This window comes from Geotrypetes seraphini, chromosome 3 (genome assembly GCF_902459505.1).
Source record: "Geotrypetes seraphini chromosome 3, aGeoSer1.1, whole genome shotgun sequence".
Lineage (NCBI taxonomy): Eukaryota > Metazoa > Chordata > Amphibia > Gymnophiona > Dermophiidae > Geotrypetes > Geotrypetes seraphini.
In genome coordinates this window covers 126439683-126454855 of record NC_047086.1, presented here as the reverse complement: position 1 = coordinate 126454855, position 15173 = coordinate 126439683, and the positions used below count along the sequence as shown (strand labels likewise).

The window sequence follows — 15173 nt, the reverse complement described above, 5'->3', positions numbered from 1 at the left end:
GCCACCGCCGTCCCAAGCTTTCCCTGCAGAAGCGTCGCGCTGACCAGCATTCCGCTCCCTGACGTCAATTCTGACGTAGGAGAGGAAGTTCCGGGCCAACAAGGCATTTCTCCTCATTCCATCCAGTCTGAGCCCCATCTCTCCTTGATCCAGCATTTCCCTTCTGTTCTGTCAGAATTACCATTCCACCTATTTTCCAGCATCACCCTTCTTTGTGTCCATCTCACCTATATCCCTATCTTACCACTTTTTCAGAATCTTCATTTATCTCTGTCCTTGTCTTTATCCCATGTTCACCATTTGCCCTTTCAATGTCTTTATCTCCCCCCCACACACACTTTTTCAGCATTACTTCTATGTCTCTATTTCACCTCCTCTTCATGTCCCCTCTGTATCTCTATCCTTATTCAGTAGGTCCAGCTTACTCTTTCTCTTCTTTGTGTCACTATCTCCATTTTCAGCTTTCCCCCCTTTTCCTTTGTTAATGCACCCTGTAGCCAGAATCTTTCCACCCTCCCTCCACTCCGGCCCAGCCCAGTATGAAATATTTCCTTTTGTTTCCCTCCCCTCTCTCTTTCTCTCTCTCTTCTGCTCCCTCACCCACGAGTCCTGCATCTGGCCCTATCCCTTCTACCTGCACCTGGCAAAACCCCCCTGCTCCGCAGCTCTCTTAAGCAACTCGTCAGCAGCGGTGATCAAGACAAGCTGCCGACATCGAGGCCTTCCCTCTACGAGTCCCGCCTTTGTGGAAAAAGGAAGTTGAAACAAACGGGACTCGCAGAGGGTAGGCCCCGACGTCAGAAGCTTGTGTCGATCGCGGCTGCTGAGTTGCCGAAGAGAGCCGCGGAGCAGGGGGTGTGGCCGGAAGCAGGTAGAAGGGAGAGGGCTGCTGGAAGAGGTAGAAGTTCCGGAGTATGACACCGACCCGGGCCAAGATGATTTCTTTTTCATGTTGTTGCTGTTGCCGCCGCCACGCCCCCCCCCCCCCCCGCCGAAATGACAAAAACAGCCTAATGCCCGGCCGTCTGCGTCTTTGACGTCGTGGAGAGGAAGGCTGATAGGCCCGGTAGATCGGGACAGCAACACGAGTCTATCACAGAGCCCGGGATGGGCTCTGCGATCGACTCGCGTTGCCTTCCTGAGCTACCGGTCGATCGCGATCGACGCGTTGGGCACCCCTGCCATAGACTTTTTAATAATTTTAATAATTTTGCATTTTAGATACCTATTTGAAATAAAACACTAACGTAATTTTAGATGTTTTTATATTTTGGAATATGATGTTTATAAATTATTAATTCTGCTGTATTATTCTTATTGGTTTATGTACATTCAGGTGATGCTAATTTGATCTTATGTTTTTATATATTAGTTTGCACTTTTTATTGCTGTTTGTCTAGACCTTATCCATCATGGTACGTTCTTTTCATTTGTTATCTTTTTACCCACTTTCCACATTCCTTTTCTCCCACCTTTTGGTCACTGTGTCACCTTCTTATTCTATATATACAGTTTTAGTTTTTGAATAAATATCAGCATGTCCCATACTTTCTTTCTGGTCACCTTAATCCAGTTTTGGATATAAATTAGCATGTCTCATACTTTCTTCTTGATTGTTTTATCACCATTCTTTATTCTTTATTTTTTACTTTTTTCATATCACATTATGGCTTGCATGGCTTTCTTCCTTTTTTACCCTCACAGGTTTGTAATATCACATCATAGCATAATATAAGGACATTGTATCACACACATATATTTCACACATATATTGTAGCTCTATGATCACTTTATAACACATTGTCACTTGTTCACTATGTAACTTGTTTATTATATTTTTGTATAACACATATGATCATTATCCCACACCATTTAGATCCATTAAGTTGGAATTTTAAGTATCAATTAATATTTATGTTTATCAGGACCCCTGAGGAAGGTGTGTTGTCCGAAACACGGACCGTGTTGGGTCCCTTGGTCGGTAATAAGGTTGTAGGTTTCATTTATGTTATAATAAATAGTGCCTGCATCTTGTACATAGCCTGCAGTATTTGTTTTGGTTTTTGCTAGTTCTCAAAGGTAACCCCATTCTTCCTCAGATCAGAAATAAGCAAAATGTTGGCAAAATCAGTATAAATATAAGGGAAACATGAAAGCTTTTCAATGGTAGTTGGAGACAAAGAGGTGACAAAGCAGTCTGAATTTCTTTGTAGTGGGAAAGAAAGCCAAGGTCTTTGTTGAGTCCTGTCCGGTGAGTATCAAAATATTTTATCATTTTGATTTCAAGAGTCTTACATTCTTGGATTGTCTTAAAACTTCCTTTTAGAATTTTCACCATAAAATCATTGGGGCAGTGGTCAGTTTTTCCAAAGTGCTGTCCAATGGAGGTGACATCCTGGTTGGAATTGTAGTTTTTAATACGATACGACTTTTTTGTAGTTTTGATACGATATGACTTTTTGCATTGAATGATATATACCACATTGGAAGATGAGCATATGAAGGATCCCCTAATGTTGAATGTTTTTCCCATATGAGTGACCATGGGATCCTTTCAGATGTGCTTGCATAGTTTGCAGCTTGCCTCACCACAAGGATGCATGTCATTCTCTTTTTTATGGGTTTGTGTAGGGAGTTTGCTTCTTACCAGTTTCTGTTTCAGTTAGGAGGCTGATGGAGCTGGAAATATTTTTTTTAGTAATTCATCTTCTTGGAGTAGTAGTTGTAGATCTCTTATACATTTTCTTAGTTTTTCCAGCTCTGGATCGTATGTCATTACCTAGGGGTCCTTTCTGTTGTTTTCTTGTCCTTGTAGTGCAATAGGTTTTCTCTGGGTGTTTTAAGGAATGAGATGATATTCTTGGAAATTATTTTATGGTTATATCTTTTTTGTTTGAAGGATTCAGGGCTGGATTCTCAAAACTCACCGTGCCTTTAACAATGGTGATATCTACACCATGCCCATATATACCTTTGTCAGTCAACTGAGGTCTTTCTCCATACTTTTATTCTGTGAGTACAGAACAGAAGTATTTGTTTAACATGTCTGCTTTTTCCTAATCACTTTCCACATTGATGGTCCACAAATCAGACAACTTATAAATGACCCACATTTCATAGCATCAATGAATGAAATTGAATCATGTGCCTGGTCTTCATTTGTTCTTGTTGCGAAAAAAACTTTCTTGGCAACAAGAAGGCGGACAACTACACACAATTAGTAGAGGATATGCTCTTTCATTTCAACAGGCTTGGCTGTAACATGAGTGTTAAAGTCTATTATCTGCACAGTCACTTAGATCACTTTCCAGAGAACCTTGGTGACTTAAGTGAAAAGCAAGGTGAAAGACTTCACCAAGACATAAAAACAATGGAAGCCAGATACCAAGAAAGATGGGATGCACACATGATGGCAGACTATTGTTGGAATCTTATGCAGAATTGTTCTGGCAGATTCCACTCTTGGAAGTCTTACAAAAGGAGCTTATGTGTCGAACGACTGGAAAGTTTGTATCATAAACTTGTGCTTTTGTATGAAATAAGTAGATTTTCATGTTGTACACTTTTCATTTTTAATATGTTTCCTTCATGCTTAAAAGATATTAATTTAAACACTACATTAAAGTATCCAGATTTTTAAATGGGCGAGCAGAGTGAAGAGTGGTATATGGCACTTGCTTTGTATCTCAAAATCTAGAGCTGATAGGAGAAAACTGGTGCCATTTTTGGAATCAGCAGGTCAGATATAACCAGAAACAGGTCTAACATTTGAGGCACCAAAATGTATATTGGCCAGTAGTATTATGATTCTTGAGTTTTATTGGTACATTGCATCATTGAATCAGGATAACCTCTCTCTTCAGATTCTTTTTGATTCCTTCTCTTTATAGTGATTTTCCTTTCTGACTTCACATATATTCATTCACTTTAGTTTTTTCCTCCATCTTTTTTTTATTTTTAGTTACCATGCTTCAATGATGCAATGTGCCAAAAAAACTCAAGAATCATTATGTATTTGGTATAATAATTGTATATCACCATTTACTTGCCATCACTACAACCTCCTCCCCCCACCAAAAAAACCTCCATACCTCTAAATAACATTTGTGACCTGCTGACCAAAAGGTACCAAAAATAAGTGTGACTTATTTATACTGCAAGATAAAGGGATATTAATTGCATAATCCTGCAAAATTTCAGCCTCAGGTATAATCTAATTATGTCTTTAAAAAAATGAGAAATGCTTATCAATAAAAAAGAAATTAGCCCTAGAAATCACAGATCCCACTTTACATACCTGCAGTTTTTAGGCTGACCCTATAATACACAAAACTTTCAAAAATAAAAGTTGGCCTCCAGACTTTTATAGCCTCTCTCTCTCTCTCTGTTATTTGTAACTCCACTTTTGGTACCTTTTTGTTCAGCAGGTCACATTTATTTTCTCCCACAACTTACTTCAGGTAAACAAAATTCAGGTACTGAGTCCACAAACACATGACCAGCACATTCCTTTAGCTCCTGAAATAAACAAAGAAAAAAAACAACAGGTTATCTTGGGTTCTTCCTTTTCCCCCATCAAATTATCATTTATTATGAAAAATTATAATTATAGCATGAATGTATGATGATAAAAAGAATCTCTTAAATTAACTACAGGTTTCCTATTATAAATCGTTTTTATTGGTTCTTTAAACATTCTTCCCCCTTAGCCAATGTTTTCTATGAAAAAAGTGCCAGGGGCCAAGTTACTATCCATGGCTCAGCCTCCATAGCCCTTATGGTAGCCACTCCCCAACAGCCATGGCCACTGTTACCTGCCACAGAGTGTATATATATAAAAACCAGCATTGCAAATATCACACCAGTTCCTCGAATGCTAAACACCCCTCTTATTGGGAAAAGAGGAAATGGGATTCTCTACACCAGTGGTTCCCAAACCTGTCCTGGCATGACAGAGATTTGCATATAATGGAGATGCCAGGAATGCAGATCTGCTCCATGCATATTCATTAGGGCTATTTTGAAAACCCGACTGGCCTGGGGGTCCTTCAGGACAGGTTTGGGAACCACTGATCTACACAGAAAGACATCAGCTGAATATCTCAACTTGGTCACATATACAAAGAATATGGCTACAAAGTGACTACAAATTACAAATCAAAATGTTCGATGACTAGGGTTACCAGATGGCTCCAGAAAAAGGAGGATGGATTGAGACATCCAGATTTTACTTCCATTGCTTTCAATAGAAATAAAACCCAGATGCCTATCTATTCTCCTTACTTCCATTGTTTTCAATGGAAGTAAAACTCGGATATCTCAATCCGTCCTCCTTTTTCTGGAGCCATATGGTTATCCTTTAAAAAACTAAACTGGAAACACTAGTAGAATGTTATACCTCATCAAATACAGAACAAGGCGCTATAAATTAAAAATAAAAATATACAAACAAAAATATTACTGAAACCCCCAAGTCATCACTGCATGCAGTTCAACATTGAAGAAACAAACAAAAATGAATTTTCTCTTGTATTGTGTAAAATACATCACAGATGCACATTTTCCAAAGCTGACATATTCCAATTAATAAATTAGAAATAATATACTTTCTACCTTTGTTTGGTTGGCATTTATTTTTCCAATTACAGGCAGCCCCCGGGTTAAGAATGTCTGACTTACGTCGGATTCGTACTTACCAGCTGGGGTCCTGCCTCTCCCTTCCTGCCCAAACACGACCCTCCTCCAACCTTCTGTGTCCCAAAGCGCCCTCATCATCCTGTCCTCTGCTCTGTGTCCCAAATTTGTGCCTCCCTCCCTCCCTCCCACAGGTGTTTACCTCCACTGGCCAGCTGCCTCCTCCCAGCCGCATTTCTCTTCGCAAACCATGAGCAGTGGCTCCTACACACAGCCCACAACTGACCCAGAAGCCTTCCCTCTGACATCAGAGGGAATGCTTCTGGGTAAGTCGTGGGCCGCGTATAGGAACAGTGGTTGTGGCTTAGCCAAGAGAAGTGCAGCTGGGAGGAGGCAGCCGGCCAGCAGAGGTAAACAACCGAGGGTCAGAGAGAGGCATGAATTTGGGATGCAGAATGGAGGAAAGGATGACAAGGAGTACGTTGGGAGTCAGGTTGCATTGTGACAGGAAGGGAGGAAGAGGGGGTACGTTGGCCCAGGAAGGGAGAAGCAGGGATACAGGAGGAAGGCAGAGAGCACAAACTTTGAACAAAGAATGGAAGGAAGGATGGAGAGAGCATGAATTTGGGACATCGGATGGAACAATGGAGGGAGTGAGGGAAAGAGATGCTGAGGGAATAGAAAGGGAGAATTATTGGGCATGGGTGTATGAGTGAGAGGGAAAGAGATGGTGCACAAGGAGAAATGAAGAAAGCAGTGAATTGTTGGGCATAAGGAGGGAGAGAAATATTGCACATGGTGGTGGGAGAGGTGTGAAGTACAAATGCATGGGGAAGAGAGAGATGAGAGGGAGAAATGTTGGATGTGATGGTGGAGAGGGAACAGTGGGACAGAAAGAACAAAAGTGTAAACCTATCTTTTCTTTCTGTTTGAACTAACTACACTACTTTATTTTGAGGACTGTTTCTTTAATGTTTAATGTTTTTATAGACTGTGTACTGTACAGGATCTGAATTACATGCAAATTCAACTTCAGAACAGTTTTAAAAAACGGAACTCATTCTTAACCCACGGACTGCCTGTATGTTAGTCACAGTCTCTTTTCTGCTTTTGATTCTCTCCTAATTCTTTTTAAGGTGTGCTGTTTATTTGCCATTGCTTCTCTTTCTTCCTGCCTTTGTCCATCCCTTCCACACATCGGCCTTTGAAATCAAATTTTTCCATTTCATCTTTCTACCATTCTACCCCCCCAGTGACCTCTTCCACATAATTCTATCAGTAACTTTTGGGCATCAGGATGGTTTTGATGATTTTCTACTATTTGGCCAGGTTTCCGTCAGTTGTAGAGAAATAGGCTGGGCTCCCACGGCGCACTCTTCAATGGGTCAATGGCAGGCCAGTGGTGATTCTCATAGGCTGCTTATTGCTAACCCAGAAGTATCCCCTCAGCTGCATTCCCCTCCCCCCCCAGCAATTTCCTGTTTCTCCACGTCAGAGGCAGCTTCTGGGTTAGTGGTATGCATAACGTGACCATTTATTTTTTCCATCAAAATGGGACATCTATTGTCAGCCCCGCCCCCAATCATGCCCTAGCCTCGCCCCAATCCTGCCCTAGCCCCGCCCCCAATTTCTTCCATTCATTTTTTCACGTACACATAATATCTTCATATTAATTCATAATGGTAACCTTAAAATTAAAAAAAACTACAAAGCACACTATACGCAGAGAAAATGTTAATTATCATTTATATTTTGGGGTTTTCAAAGATGTCAAGGCAAATGACTTTAAAATATGCAATGTCACCTCAGTAACTATAGAAAAATAGATAAATATAGTGCAAAATATAGACAGCAGATATAAATTCTCAAAACTGACACGTTTTGATCACTAAATTGAAAATAAAATCATTTTTCCCACCTTTGCTGTCTGGTGATTTCATGAGTCTCTGGTTGTGTTTCCTTCGGACTGTGTATCCTTTCTTTCATTTCTTTCTTTCTGCACTCAGGACCAACAATTGTCCCTTTCTATTCCCTCCCTCCTTCCTTCCTATGTCCTTAGTGCCCCCAGTGCCTCCTTCCCATGTCTATAATGTCCCCAGTGCCTCTGTCCTGTGTCCCTAGTGCCCCCAGTGCCTCCTTCCTATGTGTTCCCTTGCCTTTGTCCCTCCCCCGAAGCCAGCCTGCCTACCTCCTTCCCTCCATCCAGTGCCTGATTCAACCCCCCCCCCCCGCAGATTCAAACCCTCCCGCCCGCCCGTCCATCCATGTACCGCCGCTGCCTGCCAGTCTGCCTCCCTGCCGTGCTTCTTGCATTCTTCCCGACGTCAATTTTGATGTCAGAGAGGAAGTTTGGGCCAGCCAGGCAGTGATTGGCTGGCCTGGAACTTCCTCTCCGACGTCAAAATTGTTTGAATCGGCGCGGCAGGGAGGGAAGGTGATTGCCCGTCCTGGTGTCCCCGCGCACAGCTTTGGGACGCTATCCCTGAAAACGGGACATTTCGGTGTCCCGAAGTGGTGGATTGGGACAACGGGACCGTCGGTCCGAAAACGGGACTGTCCCATTCAAAATGGGACGTATGGTCACCTTAGGTATGCAGCATGTGAGAATTGCTGCTGCTGACAAGCAAGAAGAGGGTTTTTAGGCACACCGAGATACTTCATCTCACGCCTCACCAATACTCTCTTCCCCAGCAACTTAACTGTCTCCGGAACATTAGCACCCAGGGTTCTCGTAACACACAATACTTGTGTCTTCTGCCTGCTTAGCTTCAACCTGTTACAGTCCATCCAGTGTTTAATCGCTACCACTACCGACTGTAAGCATGATTATGCCCCATCCCAAATCCCCTTCAATGGGGATGTTATATTAAGCCTTTTCTATACAATATATTTTATGCACCCACTCTTGGCTATCATTGTCATTAATCTCACTTCCCGCTGAACCTCTGAGGATATTGAACCCAGGACCTCGGGTGCATTGTGAGGCACATCCTTACAATAGTGAGAGAAAACAAACAAAAAAACCCACCTTTTCTTCTTTAGCATGTTCATCATCAGCATGGGTTCCTGTTAAAGACCGGTTATTTTAAAAGTCTTGCTGTTTTAGCACAAGGTCTCATTACATAAAATGGAATCCTGTGCTAAAATAGCATGACTTGTGGTAAAATAACCCATCTTAATGATAGCCCAGGTTGATAACTTTCCCCTTAATGTGACAGTGAGGGGGAAATTTTGGACAGAGGGGGAAAGATGGTACACATGAGGGAGGAGAAAGATAGTTTACATTCTACTTAAATTAGCACTGATGTATATTAAGCTATCATGAATGAGCTTTTATGCACACCAGAGATCTTCAGAATACCACCCGAATAGATAGATCAATAAGATCAAGTAACCCGGTGTGGCAGCACTCCTCACAAAGTTCCCCTTTTCATCGGTGTGTAATCTTATTAAGTTCATTCATGCCATAGTTTAATAAATGATTTGAGTGCTTTAAATATGAATAACTATATTTTATCTTTCATACTACTGATTTCATAAATACTGTTTCATCCTTTAATTACATAACTATTATTTCACTTCATATTCTTCATATATTTCATTTCAAAAACTTAGCTTAGTCAAAGCCGTTGCTGCACCAGTGCCCCTCCGATGTGTTTCATACTTCTTCAGGGTTGGGGTTACTGAAAGTGCAAAAATCTTAAGCTGCTCGCTTATGCCATTAGACTGTATCACCAACGATATCAATGATAGACTGCAAGACCTTCCAGGTCGATGCGGTTTACATAAGCAAGAGACTATACAAATCAGCGAATTACAAAATTTGTGACTTACTCATTAATTTCCCAAAAATCTTACAAACAAAGATGTTTTCAATAGTTTTCGGAAGTGCAGAGCCTTCTTCAAAATGGTTTCCAAGTTTCTTTATTTTTGATATATCGTTTATCAAACAAGTATCTAAACGGTTAACAATAAAATATAATTAAAAAGTAAAAATCATATTTAGGTTAAAAGGAGGGAGGCGTTTAAGCATTGACGTGCATGAAACATAAGGGAAATGGGGAGAGGGAGGTAATTAAATATATCGAAATAAAACTAAAACAAAAAGGAGGTAAGTGGGAGGAGGAAATACATTTGGGAAGGGATCGCTTCAAGAGAAGCGTTTTGATGTCCAAGAGTTCTGCAATGAAGAAGAGAAGAGTTGTCAAATAGGACAGGGATTAAAGAGTATAGGCATCTTTAAAAAGAAAGATTTTGAGTTTGATTTTAAATTTGTCCAATGAGTTTTCTAGTAAAATATCAGTAGGAAGGGCATTCCACAAAGTGGAAGCAGTAACAGAAAAAATGGATTTGCAGGTAGTGTCATAGAAGAGCTCTCATATCGGAGGAATAGTGAGCAGGTTTTGCTAGATCGGAGGTCCCTACAAGATACATACAGGAAAACTGGTTGATGGGAATTTATTGTTTTGAAGGCAAGAAGCAATAATTTGTAGATGAGGCGGTATGTGACGGGTAACCAGTGTGCCTTGCAAAGGAGTGGAGTGACGTGATCATCTTTTATTGCATGGTAAATAAGTTTAACAGCAGTATTTTGTAGAAGTTGAACTGATGGATTTCCTTCTGAATTATGCCTTAGTAGAAGGCGTTACAGTAGTCCAGGGTCAAAATGACAAGGGAGTGAATCAGTATATTGATAGAAGGAGTATCAAGAAAGGAAAAAAAATGGAGCAGATAAGCCTTAGTTTGTGAAAGCATTTCTGTGTTGAATCGCTAATTTGCTGATGGAAAATAAGATCTTTGTTGAGGATAACACTGAGAAGTTTGACTTTGCTGTCTATTTGAATTGGAGAGGCATCAATGCTGATGAGAGCGTACAGGTGTTCAGTAGTAAAGGTCGGGAAAAGGACACCTACAGTTTAAGAAATGTTTAGAGCAAGTTTATTTTGTTGGAGCCAAGAACTGATTTTGAAATTAACTTATTTCTTCGGAGGATGTAGAATTTAGCAGGTGGAGTAATTGGATGTCATCAGCATATGTAATAATAGTAAAGCCTATAGATTGAGCTAAGGCAGGGGTAGGGAACTCCGGTCCTCGAGAGCTGTATTCCAGTCTGGTTTTCAGGATTTCCCCAATGAATATGCATGAGATCTATTTGCATGCACTGCTTTCAATGCATATTCATTGGGGAAATCCTGAAAACCCGACTGGAATACAGGTCTCGAGGACCAGAGTTCCCTACCCCTGAGCTAAGGTAAGTAAAGGGGTCAAGAAGATGTTGAAAAGAAGGACAGAGAGCCCTTACGAATGGCCTGGTGCTGGTGGCCCTTGGGGGGTGCAGTAGGTCCTTTGCCTTTTACGGAATTGGTGGGTAACCCTAAGTTTCCTGCTGGTTCGTTACATGCTTTTTTTGCCTCAGTTCGGACGTCTGGGTGTCGTTTTGTGGGGCAGGTTGCTGAAGTGGGGTCGGGCTCGGTTCCCTCTTTTCTGGCATGCCGGGACCGCTGGGGTTGGACAGCAGGGTCTGTGTTTGCGTACTTGCAGATGCGTAGTTATTGTTTGGTGCTCCGCTCACCGGAGGGCAGCTTGCCCACCTTTACTTCCTTGGATCAACAGTTTTTGTCAGCCCCATCTGAATGTAACACGCTCTCGGAGTGGTATAAAGTGGGGAGGGAACGGCGGTCTGATAAGTTTCTTGATGCCATGGCAACGGATTGGACCTCTGCTTTGGGTGAGCAGGTCACTGCTGATGAATTAGTTCTGTGTTTTCAGGAATGTGCCTCTGCCTCCCCTAATGTGAGTTTGCGGGAAGTACATCTACAGATTCTGCACCAATCTTATTTAACGAGATGTAAGGGACGAAAGATGGGGCTATGGCCTGATGACTGCTGCCCCCGCTGCCCGGCCCGTCGGGACACCTTGGTACATCACTTTTTGGAGTGTTCACATGTAGGGCCCCTGTGGATTTTTGTGCTTCAAGAGCTGGAGAAAGTTATAGGATTATCTATAGACTGGTCTTATAAGACGTTGTTGTTGGGTGTCACAGGTCCCCTGGTGGAAGCGGGTGTTAGCGAATCTGGAAGGCGCTTTCTTTTAGTGGCCTTAGGAATCACAAAGAAACTAATTCTTCACCACTGGATTGGTACTACGCGGCCAACGGTGCAACAGTGGCGGGCTAATATGTCTCTGATGGCTGGGTGGGAGCGGCAGCACCGCCGGGGGGCTGTGAGCTGGAAATCTAAGACCTATTTGGATTATTGGAGTTCCTTTTAGGGCTGGTTAGAGATCATGGGTGCACAGGGAGGGTGGGGGGGGAGGGGCTGGAGGGGGGTTTCATTAAAAAAAAAATTGGATCTGCATGGGGGAGGATATGTCGTGGATGTATTGACGTTTGTTATTTTTACCTGCACCCTTGATTGTTGTATATGATGTCTTTCTTGTATGGTCACAATTTGTATTTTCTCGTATGCTTGATCCTTTAATAAACATATTTTCAAAAAAAAGAAAAGAAGGACAGAGAGGATTGAGCCGTGGGGGACTCCGTAAGTTTGAGCAATCGTAGAGGAGATAGAATAGTTGAAACTAACCCTGTATTTTCGATTGTGAAGATAGGAAAAGAACCATTGCAGAGCAGTGCCAGATTTGAGTCTACTGAGGAGGGCATGATCAATGGTGTCGAAAGGGCTTTTTTTTCTTTTATATGGGAAGCTTGAACTCCATAAAAGGCAGCATCTTGAAGAAGGTAGCCACCAGGACAAGAATGAGTGGGGATTGATCCTACTGTTGTCCCTGTATAAGACTTTGGTGAGACCTCCTTTAGAATATTGTGTACAATTTTGAAGGCCACATATTTAAAAAGATATAAAAAGGATGGGGCTGGTATGTGGTCTTCATCATAAGGCTTATGGGGATAGACTTAAAGATCTCAATCTGTATACTTTGGAGGAAAGACAGGAGAGGGGAGATATGATAGAAACATTTAAATACCTATGCAATGTAAATGTGCATGAGTCAAGTCTCTTTCATTTGAAAGGAAACTCTGCAATGAGGGCATAGGATGAAGAGGTGATAGGCTCCGGAGTAATCTAAGGAAATACTTTTTTGCAGAAAGGGTGGTAGATGAATGGAACAGTCTCCCAGAAGAGGTGGTGGAGACAGAGACTGTGTCTGAATTTAAAAGGGCCTGGGATAGGCATGTGGGATCTCTCAGAGAGAGAAAGAGATAATGGTTACTGCGGATGGGCAGACTAGATGGGCCATTTGGCCTTTATCTGCCATCATGTTTATACGTTATTGCTCCCCGTCACTGTTGCTCCCAAGATATCTGGGATGAGCCAGGATTATGCAAATGAGCTGACTGGCTCAATGGAAGTCGATGTGGGAAATGCCGAGAAGATGGGGGAGTGCCAGAGTGGGTGTCACTGGCACTGTGGCTGGGGGAGGGGGCACCAAAGAAAAAACTGACTCAGGGCACCACAATCCCTTGATCTGGCCCTGCGGACAAATCTGATTAATTTCTTTGACTGAGTGACCAGAGAGCTTGATTAGGGGAGAGCACTAGATGTGGTACATTTAAATTTTAGCAAAGCCAATAAATAAACTGAGTGCCTTCAGTATGAACCATAAAGTGACTGACTAGGCTAGGAAGCAGTTGAGTGGAAGGTGACAGAGAATAGTAACATAGTAAATGACAGCAGATAAAGACCCGAGTGGTTCATCCAGTCTGCCTAACCATACATGCTCTACAATATAATTATTTAGTTTAAATGGTCCTTTTACTTAGATATTTCTGGGCCAGAAATCCAGAGCCTTGCCCAGTAGTGTGCTTAGGTTCTATCTACTGCAGTCTCTATCAAAGCTCACTCCATCCCAGCCATTGAAACCCTCCCCAGACCATCCTCAACTGAATGTTCATATACAGGATACAGGCCATGCAAGCCTGCCCAGTACTGGCCTTAGGGCTAGATTCACTAAGCCCATGGATCCGATTCGTGGGTGATCCGATCTGTGGCCGGGCAGGGGATTAACTATCTTGTTTGCATGAAAATGACTTGCATAGAGGTGCTAATCATTTGCATGCAAACGCCGTCTCAAAATCGATTGAGTCGGGGCAAAGCCCTGACAGTAGTGACAGGAGAAGCATCCTCCTGTCACTGCTGTCAGGGATTCTGCCGGCTTTACAATTTTTTTTTTTTTAAATCAAGCAGATATTTTGCATGTTTTACACACGCAAAATATCAGCCCGATTTAAAAAAAATTTTTTTTAAACCCCCATCCTCTCCCGAAAAGTGCACCGTCTCCCTCCCTCCCCAAACCCCCCCAAAAAAGTGCCCCGCTGCCACCCTTTAAAATTACAGAAGGAGGGTTCTCACTCCCTTCTGCCATCAGTCCCACTCCTGACTTCCCCCCCAAAAACAAACAAACGGCAGGAGGGATGCCGACTCCCTCCTGCCACCCAGACACCCCATCCCCACTCCCTGTACCATTAAATGAGGAGGGGTGCTCAATCCCTCCTGTTCCAATACCTCCCGTGATGATTCTAAGGTCTTAGGTCCCGCCCCGGTGCATCATGTGATGCATGGGGAGAGGCCTATGGCCCTGATTGGCTCTGGCGCCTCGGGCTCTTCCCTTGGGAGGGGCCTGAGGCGCCTCAGCCAATCAGGGACTTCCTTAGTGAGTACCTAAGGAAGTCCCTGATTGGCATCCTTCCTGCCATAGGTGGTGGTGGGAATCGGCACGTGAGGGGGGGGGGGGTGGTTATAGGGCAGGAGAGGCGATTAGGAAGTGAAGCGACTGGTCTTCAGCAGTCACTTCACTTCGGATCAGCCAGCCCAATCGGTGTTCCTTCTTCTGTTTAATCACATCCTTCCTACTTTGCATGCCGTTTCCCCTTATTTGCATGCGCAGATCGGCCAGGAGGTTAGTGAATTGGGCTGGGGAACAATCGCAAAACTGGTTTTGCGATCATCGGTACACAATTGGAAGGTTTAGTGACTCTAGCCCTTAGTTCTTTCATTATATGCCCATTATTTTCTGATTAGAGATCCTCTGTGTTCATCCCAAGCTTGTTTGAACTCTGTCACCATTTTCTTCTCCACCATCAACCACCCTCTCTGTAAAGAAGAATTTCCTAACATTACTCTTGAATCTACCACCCCTCAACCTCAAAATATGCACTCTGGTTTTACCATTTTCCTTTCTCTGGAAGGAATAGATTTCGTTCTATGTTATGAGTCATGAGTAGTAAAATGAGCTCACTCTGAGGAAAAGAATGCTACCAGTGGTGCATTACAAGGTATGATTCTTGGGCTGGTTCTTTTTAACATTTTTGTAAAGATATTCCTGAAGAGCTGTCTGGTCAGGTGATACCAAAATCTACAATAGGGAGACAACCCTTATGATGTGGATAACGTAAGGAAGAACCAAATGAAGCTTTATGGACATGATGAGTCATGAGTGCCTTCTTCCCAACAATAAATAGTGGGGGGATTTTTCCTGTAGAAATTGGTGGACCAGCAGAACCACCAGCTCTTCAGGGCATC

At 42.6% G+C, this 15173-nt stretch overlaps 1 protein-coding gene across 3 annotated transcripts in view; it reads right to left on the bottom strand.

The window, feature by feature from the left end:
- INTS9 (integrator complex subunit 9) overlaps positions 1–15173 on the bottom strand; it is a 256971-nt gene that overhangs the window by 144675 nt on the left and 97123 nt on the right. For all 3 annotated transcript variants that reach the window (XM_033938099.1, XM_033938100.1, XM_033938101.1), the window contains one exon: positions 4456–4518. In XM_033938099.1, the coding sequence (XP_033793990.1) occupies positions 4456–4518 (63 nt within the window). The remainder of the gene's footprint in view (positions 1–4455; positions 4519–15173) is intronic.